The sequence below is a fragment of the Pagrus pagrus genome (assembly GCF_965226575.1).
Source record: "Pagrus pagrus genome assembly, chromosome: 5".
NCBI classification, from domain to species: domain Eukaryota; kingdom Metazoa; phylum Chordata; class Actinopteri; order Spariformes; family Sparidae; genus Pagrus; species Pagrus pagrus.
Window position 1 is genome coordinate 16,866,977 of NC_140189.1, and position 27,512 is coordinate 16,894,488.

The 27,512-nt window shown below is 45.1% G+C and overlaps 1 protein-coding gene across 6 annotated transcripts in view; it reads right to left on the reverse strand.

The window, feature by feature from the left end:
• Nucleotides 1-27,512, reverse strand: part of tenm2a (teneurin transmembrane protein 2a) — a 233,315-nt gene that overhangs the window by 73,309 nt on the left and 132,494 nt on the right. The window contains exon 1 of one of the 6 annotated variants that reach the window (XM_084352214.1): nucleotides 25,529-25,567. The exons of the other annotated variants lie outside the window; for them this stretch is intronic. Within the exon in view, the coding sequence (XP_084208340.1) occupies nucleotides 25,529-25,547 (19 nt within the window). The 5' untranslated portion in view covers nucleotides 25,548-25,567. Of the gene's footprint in view, nucleotides 1-25,528; nucleotides 25,568-27,512 lie in introns of those variants that run through there. 6 annotated transcript variants of the gene reach the window in all.

A 27,512-nucleotide genomic window follows, 5' to 3' on the forward strand; every position in this document is an offset into this window, starting at 1 on the left:
GGCAATAAGAGCAGGACTGAGCAGTGAAAAATGTCGGACAGGAAAAAAAAAGAAAAAGAGAAGAGGTAAAGAGGGAATATGGGTGGAAAAAAAAGCCATTGATCCAAATGAATCGATCACTCTCTCCAATTGATGGCGAGGATGGATCTGGCTATTTGCATATTTCACCAGGCCTATAATGAGGCTATCAGTGACAACAGGTAATGAAAAATGTGCACCAGTGTGTGTGTGGTCGGCCGCACACCTCCAACATTGTTTCATCGCGTGTTTTTATTGCGCGATGAACACAATTACGAGCGCGCGCGAGCTTATGCGAGGTTATGCGAGGAGTGTGGTTATATTAATATTTTAAATCACTTTAATTACAAAAAAAGGAAAAATTGCACTAGTTGGCCAAAAGCAATTAAGGGAACTTTAATCTCCTCAGCAATTATGCTGTGGGGCATCCTTAACTCACTCATTTCTGCCCGCTACATTTGTAGAAAGGTCAGTGGAAATTGCTTTGTGTTATTAGAACAAAGACTTAGCGATGAGCTCACGTGGCTCTCTTGACGATTTTGTTCGTTGCCATCCTTCAGCCGCCTCCCCGGCCATCTGTATACATATCTGAATCTCCCTCTCTCTGTGGCCGTCTCTCGCTCTCTGAAGCTGCGGCTCTCTAACAAGTGTTGATTAGTGCGAGAAAAAAGTGTATCATGGGGGAAAAAAACTCGGCAACTTAAGACTGTGGCATCGTATTAAAGGCATTAGTCCGGTCCCTTGATGGTTTCATTACAATGTAAAAAGAACACCATCATCATTAGTTTGTTATGTGAGCACCAGGCTTTGACTCGCTTGTATGAGTCATAAGAGTGTATGAAGCTTTGCCTGTTCCTGCTGTACGTCTCCATTCAATCATCTCGATTCGAGCTTTCTATCTGTTGTTTCTCCATTTACTGAGCACTGGCATTATACATCACACATTATTCTTCTTGTTGACTGTTCAGTGACTTTTTTTTTTCCCCCTTCTTCTCCTCGTCCTTGTCTCTATTTCCGTCCCTCCCTCCCTCCATCGCTCCGTCCATCCGTCCACCCATCTGGCTGAGGTGAGGAGTGGTAGGCCGAGGAGAGTGGAGTGGAGCGAGGGATGGAGCGACAGCTGGAGCCCAGTCAGACAAGGAGAGACAAATTACCCCTCTAACGAGAGCCATTCATCATCTCTTCATCTCTCCCTTCCTTCATCCCTCTCTTCCTCCACACCTCTACGTGAAAAACGCGCCGCACCTGGATAGCAACTCCGGGAAAAAGGAACTCATCGATCCACCGCGCAACTTTTACACTCGATGGTGTTCTCGTTTTGCCGCCGCTCACGCTGCTAAGTCAATCAGCACGCTCTTCTGTTGAGATGACGGGAAATAACGAAAGAAGAGACGGGGGGAAACAACAAGATAAGGGAGATGCGGAGTGATTGAATGAGCGGTACGCGGGGAAGAGGGAGGAAAAGAAACTGACACACCCATGCTGGCACATGCAGAGACTCATTACCATGGCTGCTGTCAGCACAGATGTTGGACTGAGGGGGAGCTGTCAGTCAGTGTGCGTGTGTGTGCAAGTATGCACGCATATGTGTGTGTGTGATAGTGTCTGACAGTGATCTGAGGGCTATTTAGTGATGACAGCTGCTGACACAATGGGCCCCTTTCTCTATTTATCTATACAGTGCAGTCTGTCTCCTCCATCTCATCTCTCTTCCTGTTCCCCCCTCCCTCCCTTTTTCCTAAATCCTTGCCTCCCCCTTTCCTCTCATTCACTCCGTTCTTAAAATTTCACATTTTCCGTGGCAAGTTGCACACCTGTTGTTGTCTGTAGCAACAAATGGATGTCGCAGCCTATCCAGCAGTGCTTCTGAGTTCATCCGTTTGATACCTTGAATGTGCTCTCCCACCACCTCCCCCTCGCTTCTTTCCTTTGGTAATCAGAAAATGAGTGATAAAACGAGTAAAGAGAGTACGGAGAGATGAGAGCGTGATTCAACAGACGTGTTTTTAATTAATAAAGTTGGGCTTTCACAGCCTAAAGAGATGATTGTATCACCGGCTCTGTCTTTGATGTGTAACAGAGTGTCTGGGCTCTTCTCTGGCCTCGAGCTCTCCTCTCCTCTCTCTCTTTCATCACGCCTGCATCACTCTATCACTCCAAAAACTACGGGAGCCTTCTTCCCAAACAGGCAGATCCTCCGCACACAAGCACAGACAGCCCGCAGCCGACGCTGAGGACGCCTTCCGGCTGGGGAAAAAGGTGCTATCCACACTCGCGGCGTCACATTGTTTTGTCCCACATCGCAGCATTTTCTCGATTTCAGTTTTGAGATTCTTTCCAGGATTATAACTCAGTCTCATCGTTTGGGTACTTGAAGATTTTGGCTGAAAAATACCAGGATTTTTCAGTGACAGATCTGTCGGAAAAGATTTTACCTACATTTTCTCTTCTAGTGCGCCCAAAAGGTGTTTTCTGATGCAAGAAGACTCAGTGCTTGCCAACCTGCTTTGTCTGATGTTCAGATGAACTGAAGTAGCCCTTCATCATGTTTCAAAATTGATTTTATTTAACACTATCAAATATATAAAAATGTGTATATTCACTTTTTTAATACAATTGATCCATTAATTTGAGCTATCTTAAAAGGTGCAATATGTAAGAATCAGGGGGGCCCGAGGACCAGGATTGAAAAACATTGAATTTAAAACAAAAAATCTTACATATTGCACCTTTAATCATGTTTCACTTTGAGCTCTTTGAGCTCTTTTAACTATTACTATTTGTAGAAATGTGCAAAACGGCTGGAGCACTGCCAACATATGTGTTTTTTTGACTATGTGATTTCTTAAATCATATTTGTAGTATATATGTATTTTGTATTACATTTATATGTTGTATATGTATTTTATTCAGAGCGACCTTGAAAATAAGAGATTACTCACAGTGTCCCTTCTATAATAATAGTTTTTTTCTTCGTTCAGGTGTTACAGGAGGTTCAACATGTGTACATATTTTTTTTAAATCACAACTGCTGTTTTTCCAAATCAGTTGAGCAACTTCAAAATCATTCCGTGCAGAAGTAATGTGCGAATCACAGGTTCACAGAAACAGACGCTCTCATTCCCCTCGAACGCAGCTCAAATACGCTCCAGGTATTCGATTTTCACCACTAAATTCCACCACACTATTCTTTAAATCAGATCTTAATATAACAAGCCTCAGATGATCGACTCATTAAACTTAGAAAATTACACCCAGCTTAACAGCATGTGCAAAAAATTCTCTGAAACGGAGTTCTTTGAAAAGAAAAAGAGAAATGAAATACATGAGCAGAGCGAGAGAGATGAGGAGATAAAGGCAGACAACCTTCGCTGTGTTCCATCTTTTCAATCACGAATCAAACCACACCTCTGCTGAGGACGGCGACCGATGAGTGAGGCCATTCAGAAGCAGCAGGTGTGATGATGAGTCGCCTCTCGAAAATATCCTTTGACCTTCGTGTGACGTAGACAGCATAGGAATAATGGAGCGCATACATACTAATTTCAACAGGGCTTTGAAGGGAGATGATGAATTCAATGCCAGCACTAGTCTCATCCTAGTGACATCTAGAAGATTCAGGAGGATGTGGTGTGTTGTACTAACAGAACTGGTGCATGTACATGACAGTGGAAAACACACGCTGCGGGCCGGTGCTGCGGCAGGAATTCTAACACACCATCTATTTCTGAGTGATTCCAATATGTGGTTCAGAAGGTCGTCCCTCACTCCTCTCCTCACTCAAGTGGCTGTTTTTTATTGTGAGAGGAGGACAGACGCACGCTGACAACGGAGCAATACACTCAACCTTTTGACCCAGACGCACAAACACAGCACAGCACCTATCTGCATCTGCTAATTGAAACATGCCTCCCTGTAGCTGGGAAGTGCAAGTGTGTGTGTGTGTGTGTGTGTGTGTGTGTGTGTGTGTGTGTGCGTGTGTGTCCGTGGCTATACATAGCATTAGGATGCCGCAGCAGACCCACGCCGTCCATTGTCAGAGATGTCCACTGCGTAACTTGGGGCAACCATGGCTCTTGCATTACCATATAAATTACATCCATGTTGCTGCTGCTGCTGTGGATTGATGGTATTGTTATGGATTCTACACATCGGACCCTCATTGAAAACAATCAAAATAAATAGCCTCCTCCACCCACATAAATGCAAACACACGCACGGACACTCATACGAGTACGCTCGCACACAAACACAGGCATGTGCACGGGGACAGGCACGCACAGACCCTCAACCCCAGGTGCAGAGAGAAAGACACCCATCCTCTCAGCCTTCCATTACCTCTGAACATGTCCTGCAAAGGGGGGAATTATCTGTTTACGTGTGTGTATGTGGGTAATGTGCAAAATCCGTAACACCACATGTGCCTTTTTTGCAGCAGCTGCATTGAATAAAAATCTATTTGTGAATCAATTTAATGGCGGGAGGAAAAGGTAGGTAGAATACATTATAAAATATAAATCAGCACCACATAATAATAACATATAAGTGGTATGAAATATAATAATGGAGGACCATGCAAAATAAAGTCATTTCCTTGCCACAGAATAGATGCCGGAGCTTAAAAAAAAAATGCCACCCAATTATTTCCAAATTTGTTATTCAAATGATAAAATACAGTGACAGACACTGTCCAATGCCCAACAATCTTTTAATAGATTTAAGGGCCAGGGAAAAGCATTTTCCTAAGTGTTTCACAAGGAAGAAGTAGATTTTATTTTATGATAGCACTTGAGAGAAGGGTTAAGTGCAAAACACAGACAAGCTCTTCGATGACTGGGGATAGCACTTGGTCTTGGCGCTGACAAAACAGCAGAAACCTGCTCACAGCTTTGGAAGGACCTTCTTAGATTTATACTGTATCTGGAGGAGCAATATCTGTGTGTTTGTTATCTCAACCGGAGAAAGCTTCTAGGCGCTGCGTTGCAAAAATCAGCAGGGCGAAGTGCTGCGAAGAGCTTTTCCTCCAATCTGCCACACTGCTGAAATCATTTGCCAAAAGTTTAGTGACATGAGAACAAATTATGAACCACAAATAACATGATGTGGACATGAATTATGGGAGGGTTACTAGGAGAGGAGTTGGTCCTTTAGCAAAAAATAGATTCCACTTTTTCGCCTGCTTGTCAAGTAAAAAAGGCGTAAAACTGTTAAATTCAAGTTTTGGCTATAGCTGTAATTAATATTTATTAAAGATTAAGACAGGGAAGAACAACTGTTCTAATAAAGGCCAGCGTAATGATATGGAAAAAAGAAGCTTTGCCAAAAATAAAACTTAATTTGCTGTCAAAATGTCTTCGCAATATCTTCATTAATTAGCACTTAAACTTAAAGTCATTGAAGCTTAAATTAAATCTTTACACCTATTCATAACACCCTAAATTTCCACTCTGATAGTTCCTTCCTGGTCACAGTCATGTCTTCTGCACACAATCACTTTACGGTGGATGGAAAATGCCTTCATTTTCACTTGCACAGAGAACAAACTGCCTTTTAAGATGGGGCTCATTTCATGAAATTTTGGGAGACGAGGCAAAAACAAAAGGGCATTACCGACAATCACCCAACGTCTGAAAGGCAGACAGCCGTCAAGAACCCAATGCATATGGAATTCCCCACAAAAAGAGCCATGAAAAACAAACAGGCACACAGAAACACACATTTAACAACATACTGAAGATGCACACACATGCGCAGGTGCCTGCACAAATACCTATTCAACATAGCGGTGCCCCGCTGAACCGACCGACAATTGCTGCAGTTGCTATGACAATCTAGTTTGGTTGAAAAGCACAAAAAGAGGCGCAAACAGCTGAAAAACAAAGCGAAAAATAAAAACCAAATAAAAAAAAAAAAGAATTGGAAGAGAGAAAATAAGTGAGGAAGGAAGAGCCGTGGGAGAAAGAGGAGATCGTAAACGATCACAATTTGTTTGGTGCACGGATCTGTCAGTTTGCGACCTTGTGCAGTCAGAGACAGAGTGTTGTATTGTAATCTCATGAATAAACTCAATTTCAATGAAGTCTTTTTCTTGTCTGATGCTACATTATGTGAAGTATGTGTGTGTGTGTGTGAGTGAGCTTGTGAGGCTGACTCAGCAAGTTCTCCTTTGACGATTAGCAACCACGTGCATGCACGCGCATGCATGTACGGCGAGTCCACTACGGAGGGATCAGCCCAAAGAGGGGTGATGTATTTGGAGCCAGTGGATAATGACTGTACTGTGGCCTGTTGCTGAGAGAAACCTCTTCCCTCTTTGATGTTCTGCAGCTCCTATTTATAGTAACGGCACAAAAAAGGATGGAGAGCTGGAGAAAAAAAAAAAGACACTAAGCCACATTATATTCCCTCTAACTGGCTTACTCTCTCAAGGTGAACAGGCTGGATTCTCCTCACTCTCGGCCAAATTCACTGAGCCTTTTGCGCCTCGGTTCTGAGTCATTCTGTGCCGTAGAGATGCGCGTGTTATTCATCAAAGAGACACAGCAGCTTGAAGGCACAGTTTGCCTGTCATCAGAGGTACAACTTGCGTGCCTCGTGCTTTTATGCAGTTGAAGGAGGCTCGCACAAATAATACAAATAATAGGAGGAGATACAATGACTCTGTTTGATTCTCCTGGGTTTCACAAAGGTTCTTTCAATTTGCGAGGACCATTGTTGCGTGGGTAATTCTCGCCTTAAACAAAACTGGTTGTGGCAAGGAAAGCACAGCTAATCAGCCTGCACCATAGAGAAGTTCGGTGACAGCAGACGAAGTGTGAGGGCACTGCAATCAAGTGTGAAGGCGGACTGCAGGGAGTTTGTTTAGGGACAAAAAAATGTAATGTCACAAAAAAAAAAGAAGGAATAAGCACAACATCTGACTCTGTTCTGAAAGATGGGGCAGTGTGGCCACTGAAGATGAATTTTGAAGAAGTCTGATGATTGCTCTCTTTTGTTGAGGCACACACATTATGGTGGCTTGTATTTCTTAAGCAATCTTTCTTTTGAGCAACTTTGAATATAACTCCTCAAAAGTGGTTGAAGTACTTTTACAAACCTTTCTGTAAATAGGTCATCACAATCTGATCATAATAGACGCCCAATTTATTTTCCCAGTTGGAGTTTAATTGTGGGTTTGGTTAATGGAATTGACATTTTGGATATTAAAAACTTGTACTTTTTGGATCTCGCACAAATCCTGCCGCTGAACCGCACCTTTCGAGCTCCTCATCACTCGCAGGAAGAAGCTTAGGAGGCGGTCCTAATCACTGATTGCATTATTAGCCGCCGCCTCGGTAAATCAGCTGCTAATTACTTGCAGATTGCGATGCTCAAACAGAACGAGGGGTGCAGCGCAAAGTTGCGCCGCACTTTCACGGATGTAGCATAAATCTGTCCGACTCTCTCCCCCACTCTCTCAGCCCACCTCCCTCCCGCCTCCCTGTGAAGGTGTGTTTGTGACTGTGCAAAGAGGAGAGTGCTGAGAAGTGATTGGAGATTAGCAGGAATGTCTGGCTTCTTTGAAGTGGCTGCTGCATTCGTCATGGACGGCTGAGTGGATGTGTGCGAGTATGTGTGAGTAAGTGTGTGTGCTATGGGGATAGGTTGAGTCACAAGCATCTATCTATCTATCTATCTATTTATCTATCTATCTATCTATCTATCTATCTGTCTATCTGTCTATCTATCTGTCTATCTGTCTGTGTAGTTTATATTGTAGACTTATATTGTAGACGGAAATCTTAATCTGGATCTATCCATCTATCCATCCATCCATCCATCCTTGCTGCAAATAAATGCAATCATCACAGCTTTACAATTAGCACAGCTTGCATCAGCTGACATCAGCTGACTCAGAGGAATATGGAAGTCCCCATGCTGATGGACTTTACATGCAGTTGCACATCTAGGTGTACGCCTGAGTGTGTATTTCCGAGCGCTTGTTTGTGTGCCCGTTCTGCACAAACACTCTCTTGCAAACGTGATGCAACTCTCCAAGGCACAACCTGCAAACCCATTCAGCTCATAAACAGTTGTGCCCAGCCAAGCAGAGGCAAAAAAAGACTTTAGTAGACACCGGAGGAGACACACAGCCCAGTCAAATGTTCAACATCAGGCTATTAGTCTCACCCCCTCGCTATGAAGTACAGACCTCGGAGACAAATAATAAATGCTAATCTTTGTAGGACGAAGCCAAGTCAGTCAGTTTAAGCTGAGAGCGTCGAATGAGATTTTTAATTACTGCATGACCTGGGGTATATTAGCGCATATTAATGAGGATCATTAACCTAGAGGTAACTAAGACCCCTCCTTCTTAACTACAACTGATAGCACCTCTGCTGTCTGACACTAAACTATCAGTGTGTTGATGTGTGTGTGGGTGCACGTGTGTGTTTTTGAAGAAATGGTTCACAGATGGCTTATTCCATCCCTTGTAATAAACTGCATGTCCTTGGCAAAAGTAAATAACTGGAGTCAATCTCCTTTTACGGAGGTATTATACAGCTGAAAGCCTGAACTCTGGGTCAAAATTGCCCTGTGCTGAATCCAGAACCTTGGTTTGCAACTTTTATGTTTTTGCACCCATTTGCTGCAGATGAAGGATGGCAGGGGCAGTCGATGCCAAAGAAAATTTTTTCATCTGGTCTTTCATGAAGCCTCAGATATAAAAAAAATATAAAAAATTTCAACCGGTGCGGCGCAGAGCAGAATGAAAGATGAGGAGAAGGAGAGAACAATTTCAATTGACATATGCAAAGGTCAAGGTAATTTCAATGGATAAAGAAGAGGACCAATGGGTATAAAAAAAAGGAGAAAGTTTCGGCCGTCGACTACAAGAGGTTGATGCGGAACAGAAGAGGGCCCATTTTCCACCCCCTGCAGTGTAAATGCCATGGACTATATTGACGTCATACACCCACTGTTTGGTAACGCCACCTCCCCCTCTCCCCGTCCCTTTCTCCAACCTAGTGTGTCAGCTTCGGTCTTGTAGTGCCATTAGGCCCCGGTCTCAGTAGTATTGAGGCAGACGCTTTTATCTCAGAGGAGGGTGCACCAACCGTATTTGGCTTGTAAAATTTGCACACACACACACACACACACACACACACACACACACACACACACACACACACACACACACACACACACACACACACACACACACACACACACACACACACACACACACACACACACACACACACACAAGCCCATTCAAGCACAGATTCCTGTGTAAAGATACACTTATGCACACACTCTTCCTTATCTCCTGCTCTGTCCATTTGTCTCCACTCTCCTGCCTCAGCAGTTTATCCTTTCATCTTTACATAACGCCGCGGTCCCTCGGTGACCTGCTCTAAAACTAGTTGTTCCACGGTACACACACGCGACGCGGCTAATCCGCAGTGCAGGGAGCCATCCACCTGTGCCTCGTAACCTACTCCGAGTCTATCTGATATCTCCGCTTGTGTCAATACACCGACTGGTATAAAAATATCAATAAGATAATGAGCACAGTCGAGGGGATTCAGTCGCACTGATACTGCACACATAAGGCTTATATGTGAAATGTAGGGCAACGCGGCAGAGGGAATGGGTCTCCTTTGTGCAGTGAATCCATAGAAATAAAGAGGGCCACGTTGTTGAGAGTTCTGGGTGGTTACATGCACAATGGAGGCAATCACTTGAGCTCTGTGCTATTCTGTCTGGTGCTGGTATGGAATAATGGGGCTTGCTGCTGCTCTCTGGTCCCGTTTACATTATATAATCTGATGGTAAGTGTAGCATGGCTCAACGCACCATAGACTGTTTGCACTGTGTTTGAATTTAGACAGAGGCAAGTGAGGCTGTGGTACATTTTATGTAAATTGTGTCTGAATGTATGCACCAGCCAGTTTGTGTGTGTGTGTGTGTGTGTGTGTGTGTGTGTGTGTGTGTGCATCTTCCTTTGGTACGCCACGCATTAATTGCCATTCCCAGTGGTCGTCAAGAGAGCGCAGGACTCCTGTGGGACGTCTGCACCTTCATTAGACTCTACTGATCATCACGCTGTAGCACCAAGAGAGGGCCTGTTCCCCTCTTTCATCACTTCTTCTTCTTCGCTCCGCTGCTCCCTCGCCTCTCTCTCTCCCATTCTGCCACCCATCACCGTTTTTTCCCCCCCTCATCATCATACGTTGCTTTATTTCCAAACCAGACCCTGCAGTAACGTTTTCTTTAAATGTTGGAATGTAGGAGACAGTTCTGGACAAGCTGGACTCGAGCGGCTCCTCCACGCTCGCCCCCTGCTCCGTGGTGTATCCCTGCTCCCTCCATTCGTAATGGCTTATGATTTCACTGCCTCCCCTCTCATCCTTCAACATTTCTGTCACTTTACCAACCCCGCCACCCCCGCCTTCCCCCTCTGCTCTACCCTTCTGCACTTCCTCCCCGCCCTCATCTCGCACGTTCTTTTGCATTTTCCTTCCCATCAGCCTTCCTTTCGTCATTATCTCTCAGTTAATATTTCTCACTGTCTCGATCCCCAGCGCAAGTGGTTCTTACCCCCAGGGGGTAGGTTCGCTAGCACTCCACAGACCCCTACAGACATGTAATGCACCCCATGCTCCCCATCTCCGTACTCCACTCCCCTCTACTCGCTCTCCCTCTCTTCATTTCTCTCTCCCCTCCTTTCTCCGCAGTGGATGAGAGACGCCAGCTGGAGGAAACAGAGAGAAATGGGCCCAATTACAGCATTGGGAACTGAAAGTTGGCTAATTAACTCTAATTCGCTAACAAACTGCTTTTTCACCAAGAATCATCTCTCTCTGTCACATGGCACACACATGCATGAGAAACTGCATTTTCATGCACAGCCAACTAGGGAAAAAAAAAACTTGCATAGACACACATCCGAGTCCGCACGACCGCAGGTACGCACGCAGACACAAAATAACATCCTGTCTACACACGAGCTCTCATGCCCACACAAACGCACGCGGACCCACTTGCTCAGCTGTATTTACCGCAAGGGCAATATGTTGATTACGTTAGAGTGGCTGATTATTGCACAGTGACAGTAAAGGAAACAAATGTCTTTCATAGGCAGGCATCTATCTCAGTGAGAGGGCTCCTAGCTATAGACTATAGCAGCAAATGACTGCACTGTATCCAGCTATGACAGACAAAAGAAAAGAGGGCAGGAAGAGGAGGAAGAGGGGGAAGAATAAAAAAGAAGAAGAGAGTGATTGCACCAATGAGGTGCGGGGAGAACAAAAAAGTTAGAGGAGCGCCAGATGGAGAGAGGGAAACAGATGAATAAAGGATGGATTTAAAAGAAAAAAAGTGGATGGATGGATGGTGGGAGAAGTCGAGGCAGGAGACGGATAAGAAGCGATTCTCTGAGTTTGTACCGAAGCTGTGAAACAGTTTTCCTCTACAACGGGATAATGGTGGTTAGAGGCAAGAACAATAGGTTTATCTAGAGCAGAGATACTATCTGGGGTAAAACACAGACACAGACACACACAAACACACACACACACACACACGTACAGACTGCAGAATGTTTCATTACTTGCGTTACAGGCTGTATTTGGAATTATAGTGTAGGCAGCACTTGGAACAATAGGATTGTCAATGTTGAGTTATCAGAACAGGTGTCCAGTGGGCACAGCTCCTCCGAAATGGCAGTCTGATCTGGCACGAACACACACACACACACACACACACTGACACACACAGTATATATGAGTGGGATGGGTGAAAGCGTCACTTAAAGACATTTTTAGTGAGTCAGGATTTCCTCTCATCCCTCTCAATGAATCGTGAAATCCTCCTGGATTACCAATCGTGATAAGAAGCATCTTACATATGTGTGTAAAACTTAGATATCACACACACACAATCACTCACACACGCACAATGGAGTCACATACTCAACATCTGACTGTGCAGATGGTTTCAGACATGAAATTGCCATCTCACTTCACCTCACCTTTCACTTTCTCCTTCTTTTCTTCCTCTTTTACAAAATCTCACTCCTTTCTCTTCCAATAAATCCCCCTCTCTGACTCTACCTTTCTCGCCGATTGCCCTGCAACGAGATTGATAGTTACATCTCCTCGTCTCTCGCTCCATTCCTCTGATCCACCTCCTTTTCCTCTTCCACTTGCTCCATCTCTGTCCCTCTCTCACACCTCATTAGCGATGCTAATACCCCAAGTAATAGAGGACACCATTCACAGTGTGTGTATGCGTGCGTGTGTGTGTGTCTCCGTGACCACACACTCTGGAAAGGACTGTGTCTGGGAAGGGGAGATGAGTTTCCCCCTCTGATCCCATTTCTCCGTCTGGGCCCCCGCTCCTTCTCACTGGGAGAAAATCCGATGGAAATGCAATCACAATCAGTTAGGGTCCAGACGAGGACGGACATGCACACACACACACACACACACACACACACACACACACAGAAGCACACACGCACACAAACATACACTCTATTCCACTACCGCAAGGGAGCCATGCAGAAAATTGTTTTGGACATGGTGATGAGGAGAAGGGGGTCCGGGGTGTGGTGAGGGGGGACTTTTTAATTTACATTTTTAATGTAAAATATCATTCAAAGTGGGAAAGTTAGGCATCTCATTATACTGCTTCTTTATTACACACAAGGCACATCAGTCTCAGGGTACTGTGTCCTGAAAAATATGCACACGCTCACACACACAAACACACGTGTGAGCGACCTGCTGAGCCCTCCAGCCATAATCACCAAGTTAGAAATGGGGCTCTTCCTCAGACACCATAAATCTGGAGAGGTATAATCTCCACTGTCCTCCAGATATCATCAATCACAGATAATCTACATCTTTGGACCCCCACCCCCCCCCCCTGCTCGTACCCATTCAGGTGGGGTCACTTTGGAGAAAACTTTGTAGAAAAAATACAGACTCGTCGAATGAGATGTGGAGGATTTGGCTTTCTGTCCTGTTCTGAGTACAAGTGCTCATACAGTACATGAACAACAGCATAGGTTGCTCTAAAATGACCCAAATGACCACTACAACAATCATATGAATGTTTTCTGACATGCTGACTCTACAGTTAAGTTTTTGTTAAGGTTGTATAACGCTGTCCTACATTTGAAGCGCCTTTACTCTCTTATTTGCATGACTACAACAGGCTGCTTGTCAGGAAAATGTAAACACAAGTTATTTCAAGTGTTTGAAAAAACAACTAATGCTGTCAATTGTCAGACGGATAAACATTGCTCCTGTTATACTTCAAAACACGTTTCCACTAATGAGCATCAACGTCAGATCAGCAGTAATTTGACTACTTGGAGGCAGGACTCCATAAAAAGCTGAAGATGACACATGCTTGACATACTATAACCTTATAAAGTCACTAATGTGTTAGCAAACTGTGGCCTAATTACACATCCAGCAGACGAGTAACAACATGAGCGTTATAGGAGACGTGTTTCTGGCAACCTGACAGACATTACTCCAATGTTCATTCTACTTTTTGCTCTGTTTTGGTTTTCACCAATTCCTGAGGGAAATATTCGGCTCTTTTGCTGCTAAAATGCTCCATTAAGTTTGCCAGCTAATCGACAATCTTGGAACCTGTCGGCTATTGTCTAACAGTGATTTAGCCTATGGTGGCAACGACCAATGTCTCTGGGCTTTTGGTGTCCAGGCTGATACTTCCTCTTCCCTGTGCTGGTCAGTGTTTACAGTCCTGTTAGCACCTTGGGAAACAACAATAGAGTAATTTCCTGATTGGTATGTAGGGTACAATTGGTTTTATAGAGCTGTTGCGACTGGAAAAATGGTTGACAAGGGTTGCAAGACAAAACCAAAAATAAGTTGCGGGGCTGAAAAAACAATTGTACCCTACATACCAATCGGGAAATGGCTGACAAACAAAGATATCAACTAGCTAATCTGGCTAGCTAACCTAGCTTTGTCAGCCATTTCCTGACTGATTGATATGTAGAGTACAATTTTAGAGCCTTTCCACTGGAAAATGGTTGATGAAAGCGGTGAGATGAGACCCCAAATAAGTTGCAGGGCGGAAAAAACAAAGCAATGAGCTGAAAGACGTCCAACTGCTGACTTTAACATTATGTAACGTTATTTGACCCATTTTTCATATGTGCAGCTTTAGGCATGTGTCCTGCATGTATGATTCAGTCAACAAACAGGATTTGAAGTGTGCGGTTTTTCCTGTGTTATCTCATGTCCACTTGTGTCTCAGGACAGAGGTGGTTTGCTGTCAAACAAAGAAGCTTGCCCTGTGTGTTTGCTCCACACAATCTGTTGATTTCCACAACAGAACAAATACAGCAAATGCTCCACGGTAGTAAATCACAATCTCCGTCTCTCCAAACTCTTGCTCTTCTCAATCAAACGAGACACTTCGCGCCTTCAGCGTTGCCCCGCCTCTGAGGTCACAGCCAGTGATGTCATGCCAAAATGAGACTGTGTGGCCCTCATAACCCCCTAGGGCCCCCTGTGGCCTGCCCATGTCATAAACAATCATCATCAGGCCCTTGGTCTGACATACGGGCTGCCATGAGGATCAACCACCTGCAGGAACACTCGTGGTGATGCCTCTAATGGCGTGTGTGCACGTCTTTGCCTTTGAATATACTGTATATGGAGCCATCTGGACCTGATGCTATTGCAGTCATCAGGATGACTGGTGGTGTTTTTCTTTTTTTTGGCCTCGCATGTACATCTGAGCGTATATTATCATTATCTGTGTATGTTTGTGTGGACTAAGAGGACATCTGCCCATGTCAGCAGTGATTTAAATGTTCTCTAAACAGAAGTGCGAGTTGACACACAGTTAATAAAGCGTCCATCTGACGGCTGAATTTGATTGATGCTGATTCGTGTAAACAACGCTATGTGTCTATTTAAAAACTCGCTCCCTAACCTGCGGTAATTCAAATTCAAAAACCTGTTTGCTTATCATATTGAATAGCAATTTTAAATCAGCGGGATTTGTGTCAGCGCTCTGATAATCATCCCGCAAAGACCCTCCTTGTCAAAAAGTGTAGTTTCACAAAGTAATGCAAACACACGGTTGGATAGTGAACCCGACGCTGCCCTTCCTCTCCTTCCTCCTTTTTTCTCTCTCCTTTCATGCTGTTTTTTGTCCTCTACAAGTCTCCTGCAGTTCTTAAAGGCTGAGACGGCACGGTGGGAGTCTGATCACTACTGAGTCCACGCGCGCGCACACACACACATACACACACACACACACACATACAAATACACACACAAAGTGAGTTTCCTTTGTGCTGCGGAAAAAAATCCCTGCACCTTTAGAAGTGTGTCTGTCAAAATGAAATTGCTGGCTGCATTACAAGCCTTTGAAGGTATTGAAAACTCATTTTTACAATCACCCCACAGGCAGGTAGGGAGACGTCTGTGCAAGTGTGTTAGACACTTTCCACCAGGTGGGTTCGGCAAAATTCTCTGTTCTCGTTTAGTCAGTTTTGTGGTTGATTATTATTGTCTTGGCTGCAGTTTGTTGTGGTTCCTCAGCCCTCCACCCAGCCACCCACCCACCTCGTCTTCGTCTGGATAATCCTTACCTCTTTCTTCCCTTCGAACTCCAAGCAAAGTCATTTCTCCCTGAGACCCCCCGCTGGGGAGAAACAAACTTTCAAAGCCAGCCAAACAATGAGTCACACACACACATTCGTCTATGAAAAGACACACTCCCGCAGAGGAACATCAAGAGGCACAGAACGGACATAATGGCTTTCTGATAATTATTCATAAAGGTGACTTTAGTGTGTGCGCCACTAAGTGCTTGAGCTCAGCAGCATGGAATGAGCCCGGAGTTAGTCACAACAAAGGCAGATGACCGACATTATGGTCAGCCTGAAACAGACTGACACACACACCCCGATACTTGCACACAAACACACGCGCACACACCCGGGCTATCAGCTGAGGAGCAGATTCCGTGACTCGGCTTCATCGTAACGTTTCAATTAGCTGCGGAGGACAGTCTGGCCACACGCAGTCCGGCCATGCCTCCCATCTGGGGTTACTGCAGTCAAACAGGCAGGCGGACGGACGGACAGAATGACGGGCAGGCTGATGGCCCTCCACGCTGATTAATTCTGAGAGATGAAGAGGGCGGGGTGAAATCAGAACACAGTGATGAGAATAATCAGGAGAGGCAGTGAGCTGTACTTTCTGCAGAATCACAATATGGTCGAGGAGAGCATATGGCTGTTCTCTATTTCAGTTTTCTATTGGCGTTACACCTCCGGCTCTTCAGTTATATAAGTCTCACTCCTTTCTTTAAAAACAATCGTTTCACCTTATCTCTTCCACATTCTGCTTGAACCCGCTTGTGTTCGCAGCTGCCGGGACATAAGCGGCTCCCTGCCGCAGCAGCAACACCGACGACAACAACAACCGTCCCGAAGGACCAGGAGGGAGGAGGGCTGCATCGCCCCTCCATGATCTCTCCCTTGAGAAACAGCCTAATTCTCCTCCCCCCCTCCTTCATTTTATGTTCCCAGCATTTCCCCCATCCAGAGCGATGCTTTATCGTTCCCGTACGGAAGTCGTTACCAAGCGGCGGTGGATGAAAAAAAAAAAAAAAAAGATCAATGAAAAACCGCAAGGACAAACTAGATTTCTCCCTCTGTCTATCTGCTCACCTCTCCGTCCGGACCCCTCGTCATCTCTCTCTCATCCTCCCTCCATCTCTTTCTCCCCATCACCCTCTCTCTGGTGGAGGATAGTAATCCCATTAGGATCAATATTCCAGGCGAGTGAGCATCCTTTCACTGCAGCAATTACAAACCTTTAGAGACATAAAGGAGAGCATTTCTTCACAGCTTAGACCATCAATCAACTATTTAGCTTCAGAGGCAAAGGATGTTGCGTGTCTGTGCGTGTGTGTGAGAGAGAGATGGCGAGCGTGTGTGTGTACGTGCGTGCACACATGTCTGGATTCTGCAGTATTGTTCCGTCTGCGTTACTGAAATGACTGTTGGGATTTTCGTCTTATAGATCCTATTATGGGTGTATGAATACATGAGAGAGCTTCTTAATGCACACTTCCCATCTGGCGGTGCAACAAGGCCCTATCATCTCCCTTGTGAATGCATGTATTAGCATTGTCCACAGTGGGATTTCACAGACGGCTAAGCTTGGGTGTTTAGCCAGGGGTTAATATTTCATGCCTTCACGTTATCTCGCCCCTTCGGCCTCCCTCCCTCCCCTCCCTCACTCCTCTACTTCCAGCCTGTGCACCGGATCCATGCGAGTTGACTTTGCAGCATCCCTTCATTGCTATGCTAGTGTGCCAAACACACGGTATGCTAATTTAACAATCTTTGAACTGGCTTCCTTGACAGCTGTGGAGCCTTCCCTATGATTCAACTAAAAATTGGTTTCCCCACCAACATAAATACCACAGCTAGAATCCCTCTCTCCGCCATCTTCCTCTTTCCCTTTTTTCTCTGTCTCTAATGAGGTGGCGTGACTGACAGGAATAGTGAGGGCATATCACTTCTCATCTTGTCAGCTCTTCGGCCACTTGTGCCCCTCAATGTCACATGGCTCCTCTTTGCCTGGAGGCCCCCGGCTTCCATCTATCTAGAGTAACCGCTCCACAGCCCCCCCATTTGGCACCTCTCGCCCCGAGACAGAGGCAGCCTCGGTTGGGTCACGTCTGGAGGCACCCCTCGGTGGCATCGCAGCGTGGCTACGACGAAGAAAACGGGGAAAGTGCACTTCATCAGAGAGCTTCATATACATTCTCCGCGGTGAATGTGTTATCTGTGTCTGAGTTACAATTTGTTAGAGAGTATAACAATTTAATCAGTTCTTTACTGGAGCGGAAAATAGAAAAAGCCATACTGTAGGCCTGATGCGGCAGTGTGGGTTACAGTAGATCTTAAAACAACAAATACTAAACATTAAGTCTCAGAAAAACACTGAGGAAATGACAGATCCAAATGGCTCGCTATTTTTATCGACGATTCAGAGCTGCATCATAGCCTGTGGCTCACACTGTCAAAATGATCGTTCTAATTCTTTGCCATGAAAAAATTCAATTAGACTATCATTAGACCAGGCTGATGATGAGGTTCTGTTTATCGTTAACTGCACATTATTCGATTCTTCATTTAACAGGCAGCGCCTCATTTACTGATGATCCATTTAACAAATGCTTTTCTAAAAGTTTCTTTTGGCTGAAAATGTGGAGTTTTTGAATGTATTTGTCTGCGGCGTCACACAGAAAATCTGGGTGAGTTCTCATGTTTCTGTCTTTGACACAAGCTATCCGCTTTATGTCGTGCGATGACAAGCTCCCTTTGCTGCCAGTTTGACTCGGAAACTCGAGCATATGACGACGTGTGAAAAAACAAAGGGAGTGGCAGGAGGTTCGACTGTTGGGTTGTTGTGTTTCAGTCCCAAAAAAGTGGAAGATGGAGCGAAAAGCATGCATGCATGCATGGAAGAGTGTTAGTGAGAGCGGCAGAAGGGGCTCGATGGCACTTGTGGTAGTGGATTAACTGTTACATCCCTAACAGAAAGTGGTGGCAGGAGAGAAGAGGCTAAAGCCGAGCCCTCGTTTCGTGAGGGATTTATTTTTTTTTACCAACAATGGAGAGGGGAACAGATTGACTCCTATAGGGCCAGAACTGTCTGTTCTTCTTCTCCTGCATCCCATTTCTATAAATCTCCAAATTCTGACACTCCCAGAGAGGAATCCACTGTAGTTCGAGCTGCGCTTGGAAGCCTGTGGGACCGAATTTGGCTTTGCACCCCTTGCGAATCTACCAGATGCCATTGTAACTACTGCACATCCTTTGCTTTTCCCGTCACATTATCTCACTTCCAGCATGCACATATTCCCACACACAGTTACACAAAATCCACACACGCACGGCGAAGGTCCCCGTACCGATCACCCACTCGTTCCTTTCAAACCCCCGGAGACGGAGAACACAGGCTAACAAGGGAACGGGGGATGAAAACAGAGAGCCGGAAGAAACGCAGCGCTGGAGGAAAAAAGTGGCAGGGTGGAGGACATCTTTCCTCCGAATCAAACTGTGCATATTTTCATCTTTGCTCATAGACCAACTCCCACAGGACATCAGTATGCCAAACCAAAGGCCTGCTGCGTCTGTTTACTCTGCGCTACAAGAGAGGAGACTGAATCAAACTCATTTCAGTAAAGAGAAATTATATCTCCTTTGATACCACTCTGTGTGAAGGCAAAATTCGCTATCAAAGCTGCCTCATTGAGCAGATAAGTCCTGTTCCAATACCTTCGAGGAGCTAAACGCCAGCTTGACAATCATGAACCAAACGCTGTTTTGTTGAATGCTGGTCAAATATAGCAGGAGGTGGCAAAGGCACCAAAAATGCTCACAGTCAAGCGCGTTAATGGGGAGATGAGATTTTTTTGATTTTATACAATGTGAAAATTGAAAACACAGTTGGTAGCTTTTATAGAGAGCATCCTCACAGCCTTGGAGTTTGTTTACAGGCCGACTGGCAATAATGGTTCTACCTTGGCCTAGGAAAAACAGTCCGCCACTATGATATCGGCAAGATAACATCTACAATATCACATACACTGGAGCTTGGAACACAAACAATAGCTTTAAAGTTTGTTTATCTCCCCGCACACCTTCCCAATTATAATGTCAAGAGAATCGCGTCTGTGAATCAACAAACACTTTTCCTTTTTGACGACAGGCCTGCAAGACATATTCAGACAAAATAAACTCATGGAAATTTGAATGGAGTTCGCGACTGCTTTTCCTGCTGTTTGCCGCATGTTAAGTGTATGCATGTGTGTACGTCGGTGAATAGATATGTGCTGACAGTCTGGCAGCCTCCATCAGAACCCTGCATCTCTGTCAGACCGCAGGCTGACTGACTGATGAGGGGAAAAGCAGCAAAGTGGAAAATGAGAGGAGAGGAGCGGGAGGAAGGAGGAGGAGGTGCGAAAGAGGAGCAGGAGGGGAAGGAGAGCAAATGAGAGGAAAGAAGAGGAGAGGAGGAGAGCAGTACAAGAAAGGATCAGGGACTGGGTGACAAAACCAGCTGAAAAAGAAGAGGCTGATTCAATAGCTACTGTAGGTGTGCGTTTCTCTGTTTGTTTTGCGTGCGTGTGCGAGCAGGAACTGGTGTAGGTGAGTGGCAGGGTGTAATAAGAAATGTGACCTATTGATTGGCTGTAGAAAGATGTCAGAGCTCAGCGTGAGGGGAGGGGGGGCGGAGGTGGCGGCTGCTTTAGGACAACACCGCAAGCCAAAATGGCTTCCTTCCTCTTCTTCTCCCCTCGTGCATTTATTTCATCTCCACTCACTCACACAACTTGGCTTGGCGACAGATAAAATCTGATTATTATATGATTATGATGTGTGGTTAAGGTAACAGCGCCCGAGGGCTGCGGCGTGTTATCGTGTGAGAGTGTTAAACAGAGGAGGAAGTGGGCTTCCCCAGATTGACAATCCAATTAAATGAGTGTGCGGTGTGTTAAGAGCGGCTGCAGACCACCCAGGGAAAAAACAAAACAAATAACATTACATTTCTGGCCTACATACACACTTGAATATAGAGGGTCTGTCTGTGCAGCCATTTGTGAAAAAAAAAACAGAAAAAAAAACGCACCACAGCAGCACAAACACACACTTATACACAGCTTATATCATCCTCTCCATCTCTGTTCCTCCGGGCTATCGTATATAAAAGGTGCGAGTGGACCCCGCAAGCGAGCTGTGGAGGATGAAAGAGCACGACTTGACCTTGATGCTCTTGCTTGACTCTCAGCATTGTTGAAAACAGCAATAGAAATGCAGCCAGAATGCACCCCATTCAACCTATAGCGCCGGCTCTTCTGTAACAAGCTCCCTCTGTCACGGCTCACCTCTGTGTTCGCAGCAGAGGAGATCAGAGGAGTAAGTACACAGGAAGCCTATAGGCGCACCAAACAATTCAAATGCCACGCGGGTGATTGATTAGCTGACCTGACCCGGACTCCTGCGTCAATGAGATGGATCATGAAAGAGCATCAAAGGGAGGATGTGTGTGTAGGTGTGTGCGCGAATGTGACAGCTTCTTGCTATAAAGGGCCGCTCATCGCTGATCAACTGCCAGAATCTCATTATTGATGAGGCTGTTTGATAATTAGAGGAGGGGGAAGGAAGAGTGGCGCAAACTTGACTTTCCTCTATCTCCATTTCTTTTTTTTTTTTTTATCATCGTCATACCTCTTAGTTTTCCTTCTCCGTTCTTCCTCCACCCACTCCCACAACTCTATTTTTTACCTACAGGCAATTTATGTGTAGATGCTTTTATTTCGGCTTATTTTGTTCGACACGGTTGAGGAGAATTTGAGCTGTATTCGGGAAGGGAGTTTGTTCTATAACAATTTGGAGGCCTATTTGTGGATGCTGCCTTGTGTGAATTCTCACTCCACCTATTGTACAGTTCATACGGCACGGTGGAGGAAGCATTCAGATGCTTCGTCCAAAAAACCCACAATATGTTTGGGTCTCTTAATCCTAACAATGAAAATAAGCAAACAACAAAAAAGTAGTTTGATGATGATGTGAAGTGACGTGGGATCATGGGAGTTGTTGTTACATTGTTAAACAACACTGCAGATGAAATTCTATCTGACGTGATTCAGGCAGAAATGTTCTGGGACGAGATAATCTATTAAAGTTTTAATAGTCTTCTTGGCCAACTTCCTTACTCACTCTCTGACTCTCTTCAAGGAACCCGAAAAAGAAAAAAAAAAAGGGTCATTATGTCACTGAATTTTACTTTCGTTCCAGACTGTGGTGTCAGCTGTGGGAGGTGTACGGAGAAACACACAAAAACCCAGCATATCTATGTCGTACGACTCCTGATGAAGAAATGCCTCCAGAAAATGAAAGAAGACACTTCAGAGAGCAGGTTAACCACTGATTTTTTCCCCAAATGGAAAAACATGTTGATAAAAAAATAAATAAATCAGTTGTTAACCTATTCTCTGAAACGTGTTCTTTCATTTCCTGGGGGCATTTCTTCATCAAAAGTCATATTACCTAGATATGTTGAGTTTTGGTGTGTTTCTCTATCTCCCGTAGACTTCAATACCGCTGACACCACAGTCTGGCACCGAAGCAAGACTCAGTGACCTTTTCTTCTTTTTTTAGGTTCCCTGAATCTCTCCTGGAAGTCAGCCACAGGCAAACCAGATAAAATGCACCATTACCTTGAGTAAACTTATGGATTCCTCTGGGTTTGAACATTGTTGGAAACATTTGGGAAAATGTAAGTTCACAACTCAACCATATTTACAACAAAGGTATTTTTTTGACATTTCAATGCAGAAATGTTACACAATTTTTTAAGTAAAAGTAAAAAAAATATGGCAAAAATACTCAATTAAGGGAAAGTCCTGGATTCAAAGTGTTATCATCAGTGTCAAACATTCTGTAAAATGTGGAAGTTTAATTTTGTAATTTGAGTTTGAGCTAGTTTTAACTGCTTGTATGAAACTAGATATTTTAGCGCAGTGGTTCCCAACAGGGCACAAGATGAATCTGAGGATAGATTAAAGGGCTTGGAAAGAAGAAAATACTTCTGCTACACACATCTGTATTCATTTTTCAGACATTTTTTTTTTTCCACTCTTATCTTTTTTTAATGGTGTAACTCAAACTCTTTGGGCCTCAAACATCTACAGTATCTAAATTAAACTGTTTGAGGTTTAGAGCTGAAATCACTGTTTGATCAAAATCTCCTAAGTGCCCCCTTTAAATTTGCATGAATTGCTATTAAGTACGTCTCAGTTTCACATGTTCCAGGAATGTCACTGAACGTGATTTAAGCTCCTCCTAAAGTGCCACCATCCTCAGAACCAGATGAAGGCAAAGAGGAAAAGCGCGTCGGGTGAGAAAAGGAACAGATTTTATTTGTGCACAGCGGAGTTAAGTGCATCCTTCATTGTTTCCTGTACGCCGTATGTTGCACCACAGATTCGATGCAACGTGCCTGTTCCCTTTTATCTACGTCTAGGAGTTTATGTTCCTCCCCGCCTTGTTCCCTTCAATATCTGCTTGGCTGCAACCAAACCGTGTCGACCAATTTATGTGGAGACGCATGGTCCCATACGGGGCCCATCTAGACAATCAAGGCTACCTGATGAGACCCTGGGGGAGATGAAAGGAGGGAGGGGGGTGAGGAAGGAAGGATACAGGGAAAGCACATAGAGAAGTTGGAGGGGGAGGAAGATGAGGGTGGGAAACAGGCGCTGAAAAACAATGAGGCAAAATCAGAAGATAAACGAGGCGCTATTTCAGTGGCAGGATTTATGTACTGTCAACATTACCCTCGCTATTAGGGGGAATCCAATTACTCTGCGCCTCTCCTCTCCTCTCCTTTCTCTCTGGGAGGGGAGGAAATAAGGGAGCAGAAAAGAGTGAAGGATGAAAAGAAAATGGATACAGAGTGAGAGAACAAGAACACCTCTGCATGATTTATCCAATTTCCAACACATATTTAGATATTAAGGAGAGGGAGCAGGAGCGGGAAGGCAGAATGGACTCGAAAGCTGAGTGAAAGAGACAGGAAGAAGCGGGATGCACAACGGCGCGGCGCAAAAGAATAACACGGGGAGCAAAAGGACGCGACTGAAAGCTCCCGCGCATGTGAGACGGGGAGGAGGAGGGGGAGGAGGGATTATGAAAGGGAGAGAGGAAGGGGAGATTTGGAAAGACAGAAGCTCCCTCTAGATTTAATTGCATGCACCTCCGCCTTTAAATGGCTGATAAATTATACATGAAGGATGCTAAGACAATAATTATGAGCTGTTTTAGTGGAGAGCAGCGGGATGAGGACAGACCGGCAACGGGCGGAGGAGGAGTGGAAGCCTCGAGTTGGCCAAGATATCCTCCGCGGGAAAAACCTCTGGAGAGCGCGCGGGGTCCAGGAGTGGAAGAATCGCAGTGCATTACCGTGATATTATCGAGGCTACGCGGAGCAAGTAAGTAGTGGGTAGTCTTAGTGAAGCATCCACACACACACACACGAAAAGGAGCTCACATACACAAACACACACACTTTTTTTCAATAGAGTGCCCTCAGGTTACAGCCCCAGTAGCTTTGGCCCCTTCAGATTTTTTGGCTTTGTTTATGTGACCTAGCCCGCAGCACACACACTCACACGCACACACTCCGAGAATCCGTGCATTTATAGCGCTCTGTCAATACTTCCCCATTGTATCCTCCACTCATCTCTTTTCCTTTGCCATCATCTTCTCACCCCTTCCATCCATATCAGTAGACTTTTAAGCACCGACGATGTATTCATCCTCAGTCTCCTGATAATCATTATAAATCTCTATTAAACCCCCACCTTCTGGATAGATGGGGAGTGTCAGCCCACATCTGGCACTCTCTCTCTATGTGTGTGTGAGAGAGTGTGTGAGGGGTTTGGAATCTATAAATTGAGAGTGTGGGAGAAACAGAGAGGAAATGAGAGAAATACAAATTGACAATCGCGCAAAAACAAAGGGATGACAGAAAATCAAACATCTCTTCCCCGCACGCACACTGGCCGTTCCCCTCTTCAGCTGTGTGTGTGTGTGTGTGTGTGTGTGTTTTCATGAGCCCTTAATCTTGTTTCGCAGGGCTCGTTCGAAAAAAGCTGTACGGGGGCAGCCAGTGATCGCAGCAGTGCTGTTGTGCCCTTAAGCACAGCCACTTAACCCAGGCTAACTCACTCACTCAATACACTCAATACCCAGTCGGGCAAAAATGGAAAGCCTGCAATGGCATGCTGCTTAGCATAAAAAGCTATAAAAAGACACAGAGCCTCGCTAATGCTGTGTCCACAGTCCGTGTACTTGTCATATCTGCTGTCGCTGAGGGTGGAAAGCTGTGAGTGTGTGTGTGTGTGTGTGTGTGTGAGAGTGATCCTTAGTGGCTAGCTGGGGGCACCGCCACACTGGATGGCACCATTAGCTCAGAGGCAGATAGCGACTTAGCTCTAACTGCTTCCCTCTGCTTGCTGTGCAAACACACACTCGCGCACAAACACACACTGAAAAGAAAGGTCAATTTCTTGCCACACCACTGGTCTGCCCAGGAAACCTGAATTGATTGATTTGACTCGATTCTACCGCAGGCTGAGAGAGAGGGGGAAGGAGCGGGAGGAAGAAGACGGATGGATGGACGAACGGACGGATTGACGGCACCGATTGAGAGGGAGAGAGAGACATAAGAGGGAGAAGGGAACGAGGGATGAGAGGTTGAGAGGAAGTCGGAAAAATATGTTTCCTGCGAGCGTTTGCGTACTGTAAAATCTCAAAGAGCAACACCTCAAAATGTGAAATATAAGCCAACAATTCTGTCATTATCTATTATCATCACTACACACACACACACACACACACACACACACACACACACACACACAAACACACACATACCTTGGTGAGAACCTGGCATGGAAGAGGTGTGTGAGGAGAGGTGCGATTGGATCACTCTATTCTAGTCGTGGTGTCGGGGAGGAAGGGGGGGCAGATTTTGTGTGAACAGATGGTGTTTACCTAGTAGCAGGTTGGTTGGATCACCTTACCACCCCCTTCTGCCGACCATACCATATTAGCAATCGTATAACCAACACACACACACACAGGATGTGCACACACAGACAGGAAAGCACACACTGATGCAAAAAAAAAAACACACACACGCCACTCCTCTCATCTGAATGAGGGGTGATAACTCACCAAGCCGCTGTCGGGGAAAGGATAGAGATAAACGAGGGGTGACGAAATGAGAGAGAAAGAGAGCAGCTAGAGAGGGAGCGGCAGAGATAGAGAGAGGAGTGGAGGAGAGGAGAGGAGAAGGGAGGAGAATTGGGCCATTGGTGTTTTTTCTTCTTTTTTTTTTTTTTCTGGTCTATAGTTATGTAGGTCACTTTTTCCTCCGACTCGGGAGTGGGGAATTTGTAAATCTGACATAATAAGGCATTTGGCCCGCAGTGACGCCTTCTGAAGACGTTCTGTCTTTCCTGCTCATTTTCACTGCACCACTGCACAGCTAGCCGAACACTACTTTACCTGGTGATCTGAGGAGTCGGGATGGAGAGAGGGGAGAGAGAGGGAGGATGAATGGAAGGAGGACGGCTGATTAGTTTTTAGCCGGGGGAGGGAGGAGTGAGAAAAATGAGGAATATTTAAATGGAAATAAGAGTCCCCACACACACACACACACACACACACACACACATATACACACAGACACAGGCACTGACAGAGAGCGTAGCAAGCTTCCTTGATGGCCTCTGAATTTCAAACCGAAAATGTTTGGTATTTCATGCTTGCCTTCCTTCAGAGACCTTTCTTGCTCTTCCTCACCTCTTTCATGTAAGAGGCAGTGGGAGATCTGAGGTACAATGACAATTCCCCATCTCGTTAATAATTCACCTGTCGCTGTGACCACTCCAAAAACAGAAAGAGAGAGAGAGAGAGATACTTGAAATTCCAAACGTCTTGTGAGGATGTTTTCTTGATGACATTGCATGTCCTGTCAGTCTTGAAACATTGTAAATTGTGCACATAAAAAAACGAAAAAGTGCAAGTGCAGAAAGACACACACACACACACACACACACACACACACACACACACACACATGCACACACACACAGACGGACAGACACACACACGCACACACACACACACACAGACGGACAGACACACACGCACACACACGCTGAGGAGCAGACGGAGCGGTGTATGAGGTCTGACAGTGCTCTCCCAGGACCAGCTTGTGTTGCTAAAATAAGGCTGTGTCTGGAAAGAGGTGGATTCCCCTTGAGTGGGGCACACAAGAGCACTAAAAGCTAAGTGGAGATGAAAAAAAGAAAAAAAAAAAAAAAACCTCTAGAACTGGAGGGGGAGAGTGAGAGGATGAAGGGGAAGGGGGAGAGAAGGTGAAGGGCAGGAGCTGGGATGGAAGCAAAATCAAGGTCGTAAAGGAAAGGGAAGTAGCGGAGAATGCGTCGTTCTGAGTGACACTTCTGAAGCATAGTCGTGTAAAACATGCCATCCAAGTCTTATCCATGCTACGTGCTGTCACATTAATTATCTATACATGATGTGGAGTACATTGATTACATTGCCAAACCTGGAGATGATTTAAAATAGACATGTCAGACATGACAGAAAAGAGAAAAAATAATCAACGCACGTCTGCACACCTACACACTGTCACATACAACATATTCCGAAAAAAAAATCACATTATTATTTTTATTAGTGCCCCTTCATATTCTGTATTGTAATTAACCTATGTCTATCCTCATGTTACAACCTGTCCATATATAACACTTGAGAAAAGTGACACGTGGAATTGGAAAAGAGGGCTAGAAGTAATCTCTTTGTTTTGATCTCTTGTCTTGCTTTT